The sequence below is a fragment of the Nansenia antarctica genome (genome assembly GCF_963989245.1).
Source record: "Nansenia antarctica genome assembly, chromosome: 1".
Classification (NCBI taxonomy): domain Eukaryota; kingdom Metazoa; phylum Chordata; class Actinopteri; order Argentiniformes; family Microstomatidae; genus Nansenia; species Nansenia antarctica.
In genome coordinates this window covers 67,995,498-68,015,741 of record NC_137674.1, presented here as the reverse complement: position 1 = coordinate 68,015,741, position 20,244 = coordinate 67,995,498, and the positions used below count along the sequence as shown (strand labels likewise).

General features: G+C 48.8%; 1 protein-coding gene across 1 annotated transcript in view; it reads left to right on the top strand.

The window, feature by feature from the left end:
• Positions 1-16,617: 16,617 nt before the first annotated feature.
• kcnk3a (potassium channel, subfamily K, member 3a) overlaps positions 16,618-20,244 on the top strand; it is a gene marked incomplete at both ends in the record, with an annotated part of 30,157 nt that continues 26,530 nt past the window's right edge. The window contains one exon of the mRNA XM_080541171.1: positions 16,618-16,900. Coding sequence (XP_080397297.1) covers positions 16,618-16,900 — 283 coding nt within the window. The remainder of the gene's footprint in view (positions 16,901-20,244) is intronic.

Genomic DNA, 20,244 nt, shown 5'->3' with positions numbered 1-20,244 from the left:
GGTTGGGTGGGGTGGGAGGGGTGTGTGGGGAAAAAGAACATGTGGGAAAAAATGTAAACCCTAATGTCTGTTTGTAAAAAAGAAAAGGAAACCAAAAAAGAAAAAAGAAAAGGCCTTCAATTTCAAATGGAGGGTTAAAGTCCATACGTGTATCCATTGGGTATCGAGGCTTCAGTGACTAAGGGCCATTTGACCAACCCCAGACACATACCAGTCAAATCCATCAGGCAAAGTTGTCGTTTAGACCCTCAGGAGCGCAAATGGATTCGCAACAAGTGACAACATGACCCTCCCTGGTCGTCGCTATTCACACCAGAACCATTCATCGTAATGATGTAATACGCTCAGTTAGCACCCGGTGTCTAGTCTGTGGGGTTTAAATCAGATGAACCAAAGGGGAGATATTTTATTATCTTGGTGGTGGTGGTGGCAGTGGCGGTGGCGACACCCTGTTTGAACAATTGCGGCCCCTTCACTGAACCTGAAGGGGAAGTCGAGTGGCTTCAACCCAGGAGAACAATGCCATGTGAATAATGTATCCCAGAGAGTGGGAGTATGGGGGTACTTTAAGAATTCATCAGCAGCCTGTTACAAGTGCGTCTTTCTTCAGAGACGTAGTAGGCACTTGTAAGAAACAAGGTAAAAATGTCATGCCTCAGTGAATTATTTATTCGACGTGACACACTCCTCGACGCCCTGTGTTGTTGAAATCATCCTTCTTTTCAGCAAACAACGTCTCATCGCTGTGTGTCAGTGGTGATGTCTATATCAGATGTTTAGTTTAGAATGATATTCGTACCTGTTTATTTATGACACTCCTGAGGGGGAGGACTGCCTGGGATAATGACACACATGAAAGGCTCGTCTGCGACCATATATGGGCATTTCAGAGACACTGCTGTCGTAGTCTGGTTAACAATGTTGTAAACATGCAGAGTTGACCTCGTGGCTGTCGCTGTGCTGGAGGGAGGCGTTTGAAGCGTCTCCTCAGTGACTGTACAGGCGTTGGAGGTAGAGGCAAGCAGGGCTGGAACGCCTGTTCGCTTCCCTCTGTCCTGAGTTTGATTTTATCATGCAGCTCTTCATCCCTCCGCCCCCCCCCCAACCCTCACTTTGAGTAATGTGTCACTCCCTCTTACCTCTCTTCCAGAGAGTCCCTGCTTTTCTCTCTTTCTCTTTCTTTCTCTCTCTCTCTCTCTCTCTCTCTCTCTCTCTCTGTCTCTCTCTCTTTCTCTTTCTCTCTCTCTCTCCCTCCCTCCCTCCCTCCATGATTCCCCTAATCATGGAGTAAGGTCTGCATGATTGCCGCAGATCACTCCATTCCAATCACTCCATTTTTTCAAGGGCCAAAAGACAAATAGAACAATGGGGAAAACATCAAAACTACACCGCCTCGTTTGAACATCATTTGTGTTCACTCAAGTGTGATTCATGCAGAGACATGCTATTACACAACATGTTTGTTTATCTATCTACTGTATGGCTCTTGTCTTGACCCCCCAATATTGTAGATATACGGTGGGAATAGGGCTTTGCTGTACATGTTCAAAATGATGTTCTACTGCATTGATGTCCATCAAATGTATTGGATTTATCCTGTTATACTTCACATATGACTCAGGACACATTATCCTAAGTTAAACATTTAATTGACATTGATTTGAGGAGGAAAGTCATAGTATCAGGCGAACCTCCTCTGAGCAATAATGGGGGAGTTCTACAGCCTGTTATACTCACTTACAGTGAGCACTTACAGGATGCTATCACTGCTATCACAGGATGTGCTTTACCTCAGTCAGAACTGTTGCTTAACAAGAGGTACCAGTGAACAAACTTTAAACAAAGGCATTTTCCTCCCTTTCAATATACTTAAGAAAATGAAATAGTAAGTCTTTGGGGATTTGGGGTTTAGATAATATAAATATTATTTCTGTGTGACTCTGTTTGAAGTAGACAGTGGACATTGCAAATCCTGCAGCAAGTCTATGTGAACTGGATTTGGACTCTATTATTCTTTATGTGACTTGACAAGTAAAATGCTTGGCACTGAATATAGCTCACATAGTCCATAACTAGGCCCTCGAGGGAGTTAGAGACGGGAGTGGACGGGAAACACGCTATGCCCTGTCATACATTGTATACTGTATATCACACAACACTGTTACAATCATTTATTAACCCCAGATCAGAAAACTCCAAGTGGAGAGTAAGTCAATCTAGTCAGATAGGCAATCATCTGTGAACTGAGATGCTAAAGATGTGATGAAGACGGCTTCATTAACGTGTGTCAGACATGGTGGAGGTTGATGGAGGTAGAAATCAGAGGACAGGCTCATTGTAATAATGCATAGAATGGAACGAGGAATGGTAACAAACACACGTTATGACTGTATGTCATATTTTCACTGACTGCATCCAGGCACACGTGTTTGATAGTGTTCCTTATTGCATTCCGTGCATCACAATGAGCCCATCGTCTGATTTCTGCCTCCACCAGCCTCCGCTGGTCAAACATATCACGCTGTGATATCTAGAGCTGACGTGTGTGCCCTGAGCTTACCCTGTCAGTCATTAATAACCATCAACAGAGAGAAAGAGAGACACTGGAGCCTGGCAGGTTTGGTCTGAATAGATTATTCTAGATTGACAGCTACAGTATTCAAATACCAGCTATCTGCTCCTCTTCTCTTTCCTATGGTATTTGTTCTTGGATGGTGACATTTCCACTTATCATAGTATCAGAGTCTTATCACATTGTAGCAGACCTAATGTAGGTGACAGTCTCACTAGAATAGTTATTCGCAAATAATATTTAGAATATCATATTTTTAAATGTTGTTTGACTATGTCAATAAGCTCATGTCTAACATGCAAATCTAGCAAAATATGCTGATTGTTTAACATGTAGTACAAAACTAACCAGCAATGTTCTCCATTTGGCAGCTATTTTTATTCAGATGGGGGTATTTTTAATGACTATCTATTTTTGTACCTAGTCTTTCATTGTTCATAACATTTTCTTCACATGCCTATAAATTGTTTATCTTAGATCAATCAAATTAGCAAATAACACTGCTGGATTAAAGCAGCAGGACCGATAGCTAACCTTTCCAACAAACAGACTAATTAGGTTCACGCTGTCCAGGGTTATTGGAATTGTATGAATGTATGTATAAGCACCAGAGGCATTAGAAATGGTAAGGGGACACCATGCAAATATATGCAGCTCATGACCATTGCGTAATATTGTATTTGACATATGTGACGGGGTCTGGTGAAAAAGTCCTCAAGTAGGGCAAGGTCTTTTTATTTTTTCCCCCCAGATTATGAAAGTGCTATGAAAGATTGTACACTTTCAAATGATGTGTCATACATTGAAATCTGAAAATATTTGAATTTTTATTTTTTTTATGTTGGTACACATCAAACCAAATACCAGAGAATCTTGTTCTGAATCAAAAGACAGGCAAAACAGCTGCTAGTAGCTATCAGCTGAGAAGGTACATCGCTATGAATGTCTAACTGCATGTTTAGCACATCACAACATCCTGATAGAACATAAACATGCTAAAAACACATAACTACACATAATTAGATGATCACACAGTCTTTGCTTATGAACATGTCCTAAAACGTACATTTGTTTACAAGCCTTGTATCACTTACCCAGTAGCAGATGAGACAGTGAATCCAATTCACAAATTATAAGTATTTAGTGATCTTAAAACTAGGGATGCTCCGATTTATCGGCCACCGATTTAAATCGGCCGATTTCACTCCAAATGACTCGATCGGTGATCGGCAAAAATGGCCGATCGCAAAAACCGTTTTTTATTTTTTATTTTTTATTTTTTTTCCTGGGGAAGACAGATAACTGAACAGAAAACATAGGAGGACGTAACAGTATGTAAACCATGAAGGCCACGTTTATGATGTCTTTTATACAGCCATATCGACTGACTTGGGCTTCAGGCCCTAACTGGGTGATAGGCCAGACTTTTACTATGCCATAAAAATGGGTCTGCGTTTGCTTGGTGCCTAATGGATCAAAACTTTTGTCTAAAAAGCCAAAAATATGTAGGCTATCCAGTCAGTAGGCCTACAGTTATGTATTTTTTAAAAAATCGGTATCGGTTGATCTTGAGGAAAAAAATCGGTGATCGGTATCGGCCCCAAAAATCCAGATCGGAGCATCCCTACTTAAAACTGTTGTTTGTTTTATCGAGTGAGCTCTTCAACACTTAAACTTTTGTAACATTCAAACATTCACTTTTTTTTTTTTTTTAAAGATGCTTTTCGGTAATTTGCACGACTTGAGAATTGCTGCCATGCGGACCTCCTTTTCACCTGACCTGTCCTATGGTATGACATGAGACTGTGCCTGTGGAAAATGGTTTAAGTTGACAGAAGGTCCCTGGTCAAACAGAAGGTCCCTGGTCAAACAGAAGGTCCCTGGTCAAACAGAAGGTCCCTGGTCAAACAGAAGGTCCCTGGTCAAACAGAAGGTCCCTGGTCAAACAGAAGGTCCCTGGTCAAACAGAAGGTCCCTGGTCAAACAGAAGGTCCCTGGTCAAACTGGAGAACATCTCAAACACTTATTAGAATGTCCGTAACAGTGACATGCTCAACAACACAATGCTTGTAATATATATATATATATATATAAAATGAAATAAAATGAAATAAAAATAAATAAATATATACATCCAATGCTAAATGTGAAAGTCATGCTTAATGATAAATGGCCATTATTTCATTATTTCACAAGTCAATAAAGTGATTAATTACACATTGAATTCTTGCTAGCCCCATAAAATGAGATAATCAATTCAGTAATTAACCAATTTCATGGGGGATGATTTAGCTTTGACCCAGGTCCATCAGCATCATTCTACCATGGCAAAATGTCAAAAAAAGCAACACCGGTATTTGGCTCGGGGACGAGTCCACATGACATGGAGACATAATCAATTAGGTTTCTAAACTGACTGCTGTCCCACAGGTGAACTACCTCTCACCTTAAAACCCTTCCCACGTGGAAATCCACATGGTGAGACTGACTATATAGGACACTGTACTTCCCACCTGCAGCTGATGACAGACAGGGGCAGGTGTGCCTTAACCCTGCATGGTGCCGTGCTTAATAAAGAGATTCAACTCGGATTGGAGAGACGCACAGGATAATTATCCAACCACAGTGGGGCTCAGCGGGAGAGCCGTGGAGGCAGAGGGAACAACGGACAAATGAAAGGCTTTAATTGAATGTCAGTGGGAGGCTGGAGGGCCAGGAGGAGGCTCATGTAATGAGACAGAGCCAGCTGATAGGCACCCCTCTCAGGGTGGTGGAGGGGGGGGGGGGGAGAGGGTGGTGGGCTGATAGGCACCCCTCTCAGGGTGGTGGAGGGGGGGGGGAGAGGGTGGTGGGCTGATAGGCACCCCTCTCAGGGTGGTGGTGTGGTGGGGAGGGTGGTGGGCTAATAGGCACCCCTCTCAGGGTGCTGGGGTAGTGGAGGGCAGAGGGGAGGTGGTGGCAAGGTGATGGTGGTGGAGAGGGGAGGGTGGTGGGAGGAGAGGGGAGGGTGATTGGGGGAGAGGGGAGGGTGATAGGCACCCCTCTCAGGGTGGTGGTGTGATGGGGGCGGGGGGGGGTGATGGGCTGATAGGCACCCCTCTCAGGGTGCTGGGGTAGTGGAGGGCAGAGGGGAGGGTGGTGGTGGGAGGGTGATGGTGGTGGAGAGGGAAGGGTGGTGGGAGGAGAGGGGAGGGTGATTGGGGGAGAGGAGAGGGTGGTGGGGGGAGAGGGGAGGGTGGTGGGGGAGGGTGATGGTGGTGGAGAGGGGAGGGTGGTGGGGGGAGAGGGGAGGGTGGTGGAGGGACAGGAGAGGGTGGTGGAGGGAGAGGGGAGGGTGGTGGGGGGAGAAAGGAGGGTGGTGGGGGGAGAGAGGAGGGTGATGGGGGAGAGGGGAGGGTGGTGGAGGGAGAGGGGAGGGTGGTGGAGGGAGAGGGGAGGGTGGTGGGGGGAGAGGGGAGGGTGGGGGGGGGAGAAAGGAGGGTGGTGGGGGGAGAGAGGAGGGTGATGGGGGAGAGGGGAGGGTGGTGGAGGGAGAGGGGAGGGTGGTGGAGGGAGAGGGGAGGGTGGTGGAGGGAGAGGGGAGGGTGGGGGGGGGAGAGGGGAGGGTGGGGGGGGAGAGGGGAGGGTGGGGGGGGGAGAGGGGAGGGTGGTGGGGGGAGAGGGGAGGGTGGTGGAGGGAGAGGGGAGGGTGGGGGAGGGAGAGGGGAGGGTGATGAGGGAGAGGGGAGGGTGGTGGGGGGAGAGGGGAGGGTGGGGGGAGAGGGGAGGGTGGGGGGAGAGGGGAGGGTGATGAGGGAGAGGGGAGGGTGGTGGGGGGAGAGGGGAGGGTGATGAGGGAGAGGGGAGGGTGGTGGGGGGAGAGGGGAGGGTGGGGGGAGAGGGGAGGGTGGGGGGAGAGGGGAGGGTGGGGGGAGAGGGGAGGGTGGTGGGGGGAGAGGGGAGGGTGATGAGGGAGAGGGGAGGGTGGTGGAGGGAGAGGGGAGGGTGGGGGGAGAGGGGAGGGTGGGGGGAGAGGGGAGGGTGGTGGGGGGAGAGGGGAGGGTGGGGGGAGAGGGGAGGGTGGGGGGAGAGGGGAGGGTGGGGGGAGAGGGGAGGGTGGTGGGGGGAGAGGGGAGGGTGGGGGGGGGAGAGGGGAGGGTGGGGGGAGAGGGGAGGGTGGGGGGAGAGGGGAGGGTGGGGGGAGAGGGGAGGGTGATGAGGGAGAGGGGAGGGTGGTGGGGGGAGAGGGGAGGGTGATGAGGGAGAGGGGAGGGTGGTGGGGGGAGAGGGGAGGGTGGGGGGAGAGGGGAGGGTGGGGGGAGAGGGGAGGGTGGGGGGAGAGGGGAGGGTGGTGGGGGGAGAGGGGAGGGTGATGAGGGAGAGGGGAGGGTGGTGGAGGGAGAGGGGAGGGTGGGGGGAGAGGGGAGGGTGGGGGGAGAGGGGAGGGTGGGGGGAGAGGGGAGGGTGGGGGGAGAGGGGAGGGTGGTGGGGGGAGAGGGGAGGGTGGGGGGGGGAGAGGGGAGGGTGGGGGGAGAGGGGAGGGTGGGGGGAGAGGGGAGGGTGGTGGAGGGAGAGGGGAGGGTGGTGGGGGAGAGGGGAGGGTGGGGGGAGAGGGGAGGGTGGGGGGAGAGGGGAGGGTGGGGGAGGGAGAGGGGAGGGTGATGAGGGAGAGGGGAGGGTGGTGGGGGGAGAGGGGAGGGTGGGGGGAGAGGGGAGGGTGGGGGGAGAGGGGAGGGTGGTGGGGGGAGAGGGGAGGGTGATGAGGGAGAGGGGAGGGTGGTGGGGGGAGAGGGGAGGGTGGGGGGAGAGGGGAGGGTGGGGGGAGAGGGGAGGGTGATGAGGGAGAGGGGAGGGTGGTGGGGGGAGAGGGGAGGGTGATGAGGGAGAGGGGAGGGTGGTGGGGGGAGAGGGGAGGGTGGGGGGAGAGGGGAGGGTGGGGGGAGAGGGGAGGGTGGGGGGAGAGGGGAGGGTGGTGGGGGGAGAGGGGAGGGTGATGAGGGAGAGGGGAGGGTGGTGGAGGGAGAGGGGAGGGTGGGGGGAGAGGGGAGGGTGGGGGGAGAGGGGAGGGTGGTGGGGGGAGAGGGGAGGGTGGGGGGAGAGGGGAGGGTGGGGGGAGAGGGGAGGGTGGGGGGAGAGGGGAGGGTGGTGGGGGGAGAGGGGAGGGTGGGGGGGGGAGAGGGGAGGGTGGGGGGAGAGGGGAGGGTGGGGGGAGAGGGGAGGGTGGGGGGAGAGGGGAGGGTGATGAGGGAGAGGGGAGGGTGGTGGGGGGAGAGGGGAGGGTGATGAGGGAGAGGGGAGGGTGGTGGGGGGAGAGGGGAGGGTGGGGGGAGAGGGGAGGGTGGGGGGAGAGGGGAGGGTGGGGGGAGAGGGGAGGGTGGTGGGGGGAGAGGGGAGGGTGATGAGGGAGAGGGGAGGGTGGTGGAGGGAGAGGGGAGGGTGGGGGGAGAGGGGAGGGTGGGGGGAGAGGGGAGGGTGGTGGGGGGAGAGGGGAGGGTGGGGGGAGAGGGGAGGGTGGGGGGAGAGGGGAGGGTGGGGGGAGAGGGGAGGGTGGTGGGGGGAGAGGGGAGGGTGGGGGGGGGAGAGGGGAGGGTGGGGGGAGAGGGGAGGGTGGGGGGAGAGGGGAGGGTGGTGGAGGGAGAGGGGAGGGTGGTGGGGGGAGAGGGGAGGGTGGGGGGAGAGGGGAGGGTGGGGGGAGAGGGGAGGGTGGGGGAGGCTCCATCTCTTCCTAGCATCGCCATAATGATGTTCTCATGCCGTTGCATTTTAAATGCACGTTAAATCACCCTGAGCACTACCGACTAGGCCACTAGGAGGACGCACAGCGTGCTCTGTTTGTGTGTGTGTGCTCACGTGTGTGTGTGTGTGTGTGTGTGTGTCTGTGTCTGTGTCTGTCTGCTCACGTGCGTGTGTGTGTGTGTGTGTGGTGTGTGGTGTGTGGTGTGTGAGTGTGAGTGTGTGAGTGTGTGTGTGTGTGTGGTGTGTGAGTGTGAGTGTGTGAGTGTGTGTGTGTGTGTGTGTGTGTGTGTGTATTAGTGGTAGAAATGGAGGCGTTTCGCCTGGACAGGCACACAAAATCAAAGTGCATTATCGGTTCAGGAGAAGATATAGATTTTTTACCTGGGTTGTTTCCTGTGTTCCCCAGACCTTTTAAAGACTGGTAGTAATGATGTGTGAATGGCACTAGAGTACCAGAGTACTAGACTATCAACTTATTGTATTAAATTGCCACTGATATTTAGATTCGATGCGTAGTCACCAACATTACACAGTACATTACATTGATAAAAATGATGTGATATTTTCACTGACAGCCTCCAGACACACACTTGAGTGCTATTTTATGTTCTACATTTGGAGACAATAAGAGACAATATTCTGAGATGTGAAATATTCATATAAATGTTTGGACGGTGTGTTGGCACTGACGGTTTTTGACTGATATTTACAGCACACAGGTTTAGTACAAGAGCTAAGAAGAGCTTAGGATCCACGGTGTTCACTACAGCTGTGCTGCTCTCTGCTTATATCAAAGGGATTGATCGTGGGTTGAAAGCATGTCACAGTAGTTCTCAAAAGACTAGATTGTGTGGTTTTACTACACACAAGAGACACTAATGATAGTAAGACAAGACAGGTTTGGATCACAGATTGTTCAGGCTCTGGGCTGTTGTTATTGCCATGGTTTGTTTGGTTTATGTTTTGTGTTGATTTTAAGTAGCCTGGTTTTTAACAAAAGATATATTTATATAAGGAAAGTTAAATGAAGTGCTGATATGAAAGGAAAACTTCAATATCATGGACACTTGCATTGAATAGAAACTGATCATAAAAACATAAATAAAAACTTTAAACAGTTTTTGTTTGCATCCGCTTTACAATAGCTGCTCAAATGTTTTTTGGGGGAAATTGCATTAATAAAAACATTCAATTCGCTTTGGTGTTTCTCCGTCCCATAGTCATTGATATTCATGTGTGACAGTTTAACACTAGAACAGCCAATTCTACCTACTATTAGAGCCGCCTCGGGTCAAATGACCATAGTCTTTACAATGGGAAGCTGCTACTTACACACAACGACCACTAGTTGGCTGTCTTATAAATTAGCCTGCCTCCTACACAGAAAAACAGCAAAATAGCTTCATACTAGCTTATCCTGATGTGGTTTTGAAAATGTAAGGATACTGGGTGGTAGAACACACATATCTAGGAAAAGTCATGAAACGAGGGTCCTGAAATTTGATCAAGTGCAAAGATTACTCACAGGGTCAAATGACCCCACTCATGGCTGTTCTAGTGGAACAAGGGCTCCCTTGAGTTTAGAGTGGAATGTCTGGGACCAGAGACCAATCTCCCAAATTACAAAGTTGTAGTTCCTTAACTGTCCCAACACACCACAAGTGTGGCTCTTATTACAGAGTTAGCATGAGCGTCATCACCTTCCCCAACACGAAGCCATGGATGACTGAGAAGGTCCGAAAACTGCTCAAGGAGAGGGACAACGCCTACTCAGCGAAGGACACACTGCTGTACAGCACCACCAGGGCTAAGCTAAACCGTGGCATCCGGGAGGCCAAGGCAGACCACAGAGAGAAGATTGAGGAATGCTTCCTGAGCAACGACTCCAGGCGGGTGTGGCAGGGGGTTCAGCACATGACAAACTTCAGAGCCAACAGGCTCACAGCCGCGGAGGACGACCCCCTGCTGGCGGAAAAGCTGAACTCCTTCTACGCCCGGTTCGACGAGGGGCGAACGGAGGTAACCACAACACAAACACCACTCTCTCCAGCTCTCAGCAGCCTCACCCTCACAGAGCATGAAGTGAGACGCGTGCTGAAGGCGGTGGACCCCAGAAAAGCCTCAGGGCCGGATGGCGTCCTGGGACGGGTGCTGAGGGACTGCGCCGACCAGCTGGCCGGGGTTTTCACCAACATCTTCAACCAGTCCCTGTCCCAGGCCACCATCCCACCCTGCCTGAAAACATCAACTATCATCCCAGTCCCGAAGAAAAGCACGGTGAGCTGCCTAAACGACTACCGCCCGGTGGCACTCACACCAATCATCATGAAGTGCTTCGAGAAACTGGTCCGGGCCCACATGGTCCGGGCCCATACCAGTTCGCCTACAGAGCCCACAGGTCCACAGAGGACGCCATCGCGACGACTCTCCACTCCACTCTATCCCACCAGGAGAGGGGGAACAGCTACGCGAGACTGCTCTTTGTGGACTTCAGCTCTGCCTTCAACACCATCCTTCCAGACAGGCTAGTGACCAAACTACTAGACCTGGGACTATCACACTCTATCTGTGCATGGATCAAGGACTTCCTGTCTGACCGCCCCCAGAGGGTGCGGGTGGGCTCCCACACCTCCACAGCCCTCAGACTCAGCACTGGGTCCCCCCAGGGCTGCGTGCTAAGCCCCATCCTCTACAACCTCTACACCTACGACTTCACCCCCGTCCACCCCAGCAACTCCATCGTAAAGTTTGCAGACGACACCACCGTGGTGGGCTGCATCTCGGGGGGGGACGAGGCGGCGTACAGGGATGAGGTGGAGCAGCTGGGCAAGCTGTGCAAGGTTAACAACCTGCTGCTGAACCAGTCAAAGACCCAGGAAATCATCGTGGACTTCAGGAGGAACAAATCTGAGGTCCAGCCCCTGCTCGTCGATGGAGGGAGCGTGGAGAGAGTCTCAACCCTCCGATTCCTGGGGGTGCACATACAGGATGACCTGTCCTGGAGGACCAACACAGCAGCCATCATCAAGAAGGCACAACAGCGGCTCTACTTCCTGAGAGTCCTCAGGAAATACCACCTCAGACAGGAGCTGCTTGTGACCTTCTACCGCTGCACAGTGGAGAGCATCCTCACCTACTGCATCTGCGTATGGTTCTCCAGCTGCACAGCCGCAGAGAGGAAAGCGCTACAGAGAGTCGTGAGATCGGCCCAGAAGATCATCGGCGCCCCCCTCCCCTCTCTGGAAGAGCTGTACAACACACGCTGCCTCAGGAAGGCCTCCAAGATCTCCAGAGACCCATCCCACCCTGGGAACGAACACTTTGTTCGGCTGCCCTCGGACAGGCGGTTCAGGACCATGTCCGCAAGGACAAACAGACTGAAGCTCAGCTTCTACCCCAGGGCCATTCAGGCCCTGAACACAGCAAAGACCTAGGTTCTAGGCCCTGGACAATCTAGACAATTTGATGGCAGCTACTAGATTGTAATCAAGTGCAATACTGAAACACAACTGTGAACATTTCAAACCTGCAAACTGCGACACTTTAAATGAATGTGCAATAACACTATGTGCAATAGGACAACCCTCGGGTACATAAGGTTCAGAGATAGGAAATGTTAGGATATGTATAGCATAGCATAGAGTACAGCACAGTGTTTTATTTGTATAGTATAGTATAGTGGATAGTGTACATAGCCTTTATTTATGTAAACCAGCTCTTTTCCCTTCTTGTTTTTAGTTTTTTTTCCTAGCACCAAAGCACCAGGGGAGCCCCCCCTCCCAAATCTCGTTGTATGGTACCTGTACTATATCAATGACAATAAAGACCATTCATTCATTCATTCATTCATAGTGCTGTCCTGAAAGGCTCTGCTTCTCCCTGCCTTCCTGCCTCGTGTTCATGTCCCCAGCCCAAACTGCAATAATGACGGATGTCCCCATCCCCTCTCTCTCTCCCCAGCCAGAGTTCAACCCCCATGGGGCACTGATCTGTACGGCCGTAGACCGGGACGTGTCAGGGATGACTGCTGTGTGCAGCTGACTCTGCAGGGGGACAGTACACTTGTTTCCAAATGGCTTAGCCTCCGCAGCCTGGGGCCTGGGGCTGGAGGGCTGGAGGGCTGGGGCTGGGGCTGGGGCTGGGGCTGGGGCTGGTGTGTAGGGCTGGGGGCTGGGGTAGGAGGCTGGGGCTCACACTGCTTTTCACAGGGACTTGTCCCTTTGCTACAGCATACTTTATCTTAGCCAAAAGATAGGGATGCAAATACAGTGTCATCTTGGCCCTCGACATTTCCCGGTCATGCAATTGTCTCCAGTGTGTATGTGGCAATAAGTGGAGATCATTTATTGCTTTTTGCACATTTGCCTGGGTTTGAGTTATTGAAGTCATCAGGGCTATGCAGGGGGAAACGTTTTTTAAGAGGCATCTTTTTGAATGAAATGTCATTGATTCATTGATGTATTGATCCATTCAGAGCCTGTGGTCCACAATGGCAGGATTTAGGCAGGGCTCAGTCTCAGTTCAATTGGTTGACCTGGATATTGAAGATGAAGCTATTTTTAACTTGCCCTCCCTCAGTGTGAAACAAAACACAGCACAGCAACTGACACAATACGAAGGTGACTGGGAGGCCTGAGAAAGAGTCATTCGATTTTTTTCATCAGACCAATTTTCCTTCTTTAAATTCAAATAAGAATATTTTGAGTTATTTATGCCATGAGAATTTTTTTAGCCGATGACAGTGGAAAAAAGGGACGAGTTATACTGTTATTCCCTCCAAAGACGTACCTTATCCGAACTTATCGGAATCCCAAATGTCACACGTGATAAATAAACACTGTGACATAGCGAGCATGTCCTTATCGCAGGAGGAAGGCAGTAGTACGTCAACACGAGGACGAACAGGAAACAATAACATCTGAAAAAAATGATAAAGATCGTCTTGAGTTCCTCTCGGGCCGTCCAGCCCCATGGCAACCAATTGAACCCTGTCCTCGTCCACTGAACCCCATCTCCCATTGACGTATCACAGAAGTCCAGGGCCCATGGAGGCCATGACACTGAGGGACGTACTGTATCTGGACCTTATGAGCAACTACTTACTACTAATTAAGCAGTGTAAGCAGCAAGCCCAGTTGTTTGGGGCTTGACTCTATACTGTAAATCATCACCATGAAACAATGAAGATGTGCAAGATCTTGCAATAAAAGAGGCAGTATATTTTCAGGAGACGCAAAACCTGATTAGGGTTATTAGAATATTGCTTTTAGTTTGTTGACAGCTTACGTGCTCGGGCTACAGGGGCGCCAGTTGTAGTAAAGTCACTGTCTCATGTTTGTCTCAAGCCCAACTAGGGTTGCCAACTTTCTCACTACCAAACTAAAAGAAAATAAAGAGGACTTCTACAGCAAAGTCACTGACATCTTTGTCAGAATGATAGGTGAATGGACTTCATAAAGTGAAAGTAAGACCAATGTATATTTCCATTTGAGTTGAATGAGTATGAATAGTGGAACTGCATTTGCCGATAAAACGTGAACATAACTTACCAGTATGCATGTGTTGTACTACTTGAACTATCTATTTTATTACTTGTACTTGTACTGCTAATTGTATCCTGTACTATTGTCAATTTCTTATCTTGAATTATGCCTATGCCCTTATTGTCTGCAAATCTGGATACTGCTAATTGTATCCTGTCTTATTTGTCACTTATGTCCTGTACTATTGTCACTTTTTTATCTTGAATTATGCCTATTGCCTTATTGTCTTGTGCTGCAATGTCAGGAACTGAAGCCCAAGAATTTTACTCTCTTACACTCCTGTAATGTGGTGAAAATAATATGAAACATACGGTCACCTAACCAATAGTCATTATGCAACCTGCCAATTGAATGGTGAATTTAAGCTTATGCCATAGGACAGCATGTAAGACATGGCCATCTTTGCAGGAGATGATCGACAGCTGGATGAAGAGAGAGCCTTTGTATGCAAATATGTCACAGAACTTCACGCCATTCCATTGAGAACAACAGAGGCAAGAAATGCATGCAGTTCCTCTCTTGGGGAAGCAGATACTGAGAAGTGGCTATAGATCTTTAAAACGATTTACTCAATATCCGCTGATAGCTGATTGCAGGCGTGCTTGCAGGCGTTATAAGCTATGTGAGCTGGGCAATTAGCTTTCAGAATGTGATTGTCGGTTGATAGTTCATGCTTTTCCAGACAGTTCATCAGAGCTTGATGTACGTCATTTGCAGTTTCATCACTGTCTTCATAAAAGTAACTTGTATTGCACTCCATCAGACACAGAGATATCTCACGCGCACTGGAAACATTTGATCTACAGTATTTCTCTTGTTTGAGGCATCATTGGCAACTGAGAAATACATGGGCTCACCTTCGGTCGGGGACAGATCATCCAAAATATCCTGCACAGTCTTTCAGCTTAGTCTTCCAGCTCAATCATCTCAGCTTTCGTTCTTCCCAAGTGCATCTTTTTATAAATTTGTTTTTTCAGATTTTATCCCTTTTTTTCACCCAATTTGGTAGCCAATTGAACCCAACCTAGCATCCAATTATCCCCTGCCTATTGCGAGGGATCCGCCGCACGACCCCGTGGCCGGCAGTCCCAGAGGAGGCCGCCAGGCAGACTAGCTGACTGGCTCCTCGAGCCCAGCACCGTTATTCCGGCACCCCGGGGGCGCTGTTGCGCGACGGATCCTTGTCCGGAACTACTCCTATACCCCCCCTCGGGAGCGGCCGCCCAATATGCCGCTCCCCGTATGTGCCTCGGCCATATCCGGGTCTGGCGAGCCGGGATACGAACCCCGGCCCCGGTGGGCAGCATGCACTGGTGGCCAGTGCTTAGCCCGCTACACCACCGCGGGGCACCCAAGTGCATCTTTTTGACATTTGACTCAAATGTTGAGTCATGAAACAAAGCACCATTGTGCTTAACAAGACAGTCGATGCTGTTGTAGCTGCCACGATTTTGCCATTTAGTAATTTTCCACAGTAGATGTCACGAAGAATGTACTGATATCGCTTGCACCTTTAGCTAGTGTGGCCTTCTTGTGCATTTCTGTGGAAGCATGGTGAGTTAGGTCATTCTCACCTCCATGGCCAGGGGAGAATTCCCTACGGCTTAAAGTACAGGAGGCTGTCATCCAGTCACCGCTGTCTCTTTTTGTTCTGCGTGGAATGATCTCAGATTTGGTTTTTTATCTCAGCTTTTTTTGTGTTGTTCCAATGCAAACTAAATAAATAAACACAGTGAATACCAAAGCATTTGTAATTGCAACAATTTTCTGGAGAAGTGGTGCATTATCTGACAAAAGGTGCAGGGGTGCCAATATGTTTTGTCCATGACTGTATGTACAACTGATCATGCGCATGAGGAGACCTGTGATTGGATGAGTATACGGGACAAGGGCGGTCCAAACCAATTTAGCCCAATATCTGGGACATCCTGGCTAATGCAGGACAGGGCAACCCTGAGCCCAACCCTCAAACATGACTGATGATGTTAATAACTTTTTGAGGAGTTTGCTGTTGTTAAATCTTAATAAATATAATGATACAGGATGATTGTAACCGTGATTCATGAGCACTGCGGGCTATCACAAACATCACAAAAATGTTGCATTCAAAACAATATATGTGTGTGTGTGTGTGTGTGTGTGTGTGTGTGTGTGTGTGTCTGTGTGTGTGTGTGTGTGTGTGTGTGTGTGTGTGTGTGTGTGTGTGTGTGCGTGTGCGTGTGCGTGTGTGTGTGTGTGTGTGTATGTGTGTGTGTGTGTGTGTGTGTGCAACAGGAGATGAAAATAAGACTGTAAATCCATCTTACAGTCTTATTTCCATCTCCTGTTGCACACACACACGCACACACACACACACACACACACACACACACACACACACAAACCACAAAAACACATATTAGATCCACAACACACAGATCACGCACTGGCTGGCAGGGGGGAGGGCGGTAGGAACACGTGTGCGCACACACACACACACACACACACACACACACACACGCGCGCGCACACACACACACACACACACACACACACACACACACACACACACACACACACACACACACACACACAGGGGGAGGGGGGTTAGGAGGGGGTGGTGCTGAACGAACAGCTCCGAGAGTAAATGTGCGCTTCGGCAAATAAAGTAATTCCAGAGCTCCGACAGGCGACACTCTCCCCCTCGACAGAGCCAGTCAGTCCAGCCATGAACCAGCCCAGCTCCCCGTCCTCCCCATCCTCAAGACCCGCGTTGTTCAAACTTTTGCAGCCCGTCTCACCCTGACCATGAAGCGGCAAAACGTGCGGACCCTCGCCCTCATCATCTGCACCTTCACCTACCTGCTGGTCGGCGCGGCCGTCTTCGATGCCTTGGAGTCCCAGAAGGAGACGAGCCAGAAGACCAAACTGGACGACAGGAAACTCGTAATCAGGAACAAATACAATCTGACTGAGAACAACTTTGATGAACTCGAGGAGGTGGTGTTGCAACTGAAGCCCCACAAAGCCGGGGTGCAGTGGAGATTCGCTGGATCTTTTTACTTCGCGATCACTGTGATTACAACCATAGGTAAGATCAATCACTGTGATTACAACCATAGGTAAGATCAATCACTGTGTGATTACAACCATAGGTAATATCAATCACTGTGATTACAACCATAGGTAAGATCAATCACTGTGATTACAACCATAGGTAAGATCAATCACTGTGATTACAACCATAGGTAAGATCAGTCACTGTGATTACAACCATAGGTAAGATCGTGAACTTGACATCATTCATCTGATCATGATTATTGTTGCAGGAGTCATGATGCAGGTGGTGATGATGATGATGATGATGATGATGATGATGCAGGTGATAGTCAACACCAAAGTCTCCATTCTTTCAGAACCAATCATGTTGGTTTGGTACCTGGAAGTTTATTGTAATATATAAAAAGAAAGTATGCGTTTTCACATTGCGTTTTTCCATTATTTGTTTTTGCAATAGTTCCTCATTTTATGAGCTTGTACCAGGCTGGGAGTCGTGAAGAGAGACTTTAATAGACAGGAGAGAAGTTAACGATGTTTATTTGGGACCCCAACGCATTTTGGATGGACTTGTATAAACAGTATATGGAGCTGAAGTTTGTGTACATAATATGAATACTAATATTATTATCGTGGACAGGTTGTCGTCATAATGTCCTCTAAATAAGCATTGGTATAACGGCATGTCTCTCCTATCTTATAACAACATATATCGTATAGCAGCACCTTGAATCGACGTCTCTTCCAGTATATGCTGTAAATATGAACATAAGACACATGAGAACTTGTGAAATGTGCTTTTAAGAAAATCATCATTAATCACAGTGGACGTGAACTGAATCCTCAGCTTTAGAGACAGGACAGACTAAGCCGTTTTTAAATCTGCCCCTAGAATAAAGACAGGAAAAGGGTATTAAAAAGGTAAACAAGGTACCTGGTTTCCTTTTTTGGTGCGAAATAATTTGAAACAAAAAGCATATGGAGCATGTATTTGGGAAATAAATTAGGTCCATTAGGGGTCCAGAAGAGATTACTATACTATTTATATTATATTATATGTATACTATTTACGATACTATTTGTTTTACACAAAAGTTTTCCTATTCAGTCTTTGGACGTACTGCATGTAGGCAGTGGAAAAAATGCAATCACCGTCATCCCTAAACCCCCACCACCACATTTCCCACACTCTCATCCATTATTCCTGACCTGCATGCTGTCCTCATCTGTAGCACCGACCTCCTGCCAACCTCACCTCAACTTCTCCACCTTCACTTTCATCCCCCCTCATCTCCTCCTCACCCATCACCTGCTTCCCACTCTCACACCCCCATCCACATTCTCAACCCTACCCTCACCCCCATCCCTACTCTCATCCTCATTCCTACTCTCACCCCCATCCTGACCCTCACCCCTGTCCCCAGCCTCACCCCCCATCCCCAGTCCGAACCTGCCACCCCCTCATCTCTCCTCTGTATTTGGTGACTGGGTCAGTTGCCAGTGGTGACCTGGGGTGTAACCCTATCACATGTAGACCGCTAATTGCAGGCTAACCTGATCCTAGTGGGTGTAACCGCATGCTGTAATTGTGAGCCCACAGGCTGGCAATGACACAGTGTTTGGCTTTTCACTCCGCCATTAAATATTGACGACAACACCAGACCCCCGCTGTTCCATCTGTCTCCCAGTACACACCTACCCATAGCACTCTGGATACTGTACAATATCACATAGTCACGACCCTGTGTACACAACAACAATAACACATAGTCACAACCCTGTGTACACAACAATAATAACACACACATAGTCACAACCCTGTGTACACAACAACAATAACACACAGTCACAACCCTGTGTGTGTACACAACAACTATAACACACACATAGTCACAACCCTGTGTGTGTACACAACTATAACACATAGTCACGACCCTGTGTGTGTACACAACTATAACACATAGTCACAACCCTGTGTGTGTACACAACTATAACACATAGTCACGACCCTGTGTGTGTACACAACAACTATAACACACACATAGTCACAACCCTGTGTGCACAACAACTATAACACATAGTCACAACCCTGTGTGTGTGTACACAACAACTAACACAGCACACTTACTAGCAGGCCACACAGACCTCTTAGTGCAAAAATAGATGGCCTTTCAGGCAAATTACAAGGTTGCCACATTTTGCCTTTGTCTGTCCCTTGACCCTTGAACCTGGTCCTTGCCATTATGTTCTGTTAAATAATCAACAACCTGAAAAGATAGCAACCTGTGAACCTTTGAAACATGAGAATGGATGATCATGGAGAGATATATTCTGAAATCAACGAAAATAACCTGTGGTACATCTGTGAACAAATGAACAAAACAGGAGAGTGTTAAGCTCTTCAGTAAAAATTTAACTGAATCTTATTCTCCTGAAAAACATATTTTGTGAAGACACCTGAAATCATTCCGCCAAAGTGATTATGCTGCATGATTCACAGTGTTTCACCAGTGGAAACTAGTCTGCACATCCTATGAGAAGAACTGGCTCCAACATGTTCTAATAATTCAGCCCTTAAATGCTGAATGTCTAAAGAAAAGGAGAAGGGAGGAAGGCTGCAATCAGGAATCAGTCTTCATTCTCCAGACACAGAGAGAGGGGGAGGTGCTGGATGTCCAGTTCATTTACTTACCATCTCCTGGGAAAGATTGTTTCGATGGAAGGTATGCCGCAAAGGGAGAATAAATAAGCGTGGAGTTGGAAAGCACTCTCAGAGTCACAGGAGAGCTGGGGCTTTTGGCATGGGGACAGTTTTGATAAACTCTAGGGGAACTTTCACATCAGAGCCCCCACTGGTAACAGGGCCATACCAGTCTGCAATTCCCACGTCACTGAACACTGCAACACGCACTGAACACTGACCGGACTGGGGCCTTTTTGGGGGCTAGGGACAAGCTCACCAGCAGATACTACACTGAACACAGGAGGATTTAGAAAAGAGAAGAATAGTTAATCCAAAGGAGAGCTCATGTTGTTGCCCCCTGTGTGTTGTGTTAGGTGACAGGTCTCACCTGTGACTGTGTTAGTGATAGCATCATGTTCTAAATACAGGATGATTCCAGGGCATATGATCATTTTCAACCCTGGTATACTCTCTGGTATACTCTCTGGTATACTCTCTGGGCAGCTGGCTTTGCTAATCTGTTGGATATAACAGCAATTATGCTCACTGTAATGTTGAGGTGATTATTTGTTTAAGAGAGCATTTGCAATTTTGGATGAATCTTTTTTTGTGGCACGGCATATGCTCTAATATTATATGGAATGAAAGAAGATTATAGCTAGGAGATGAAAATGTCTGTTGACGTTAAAATCCTA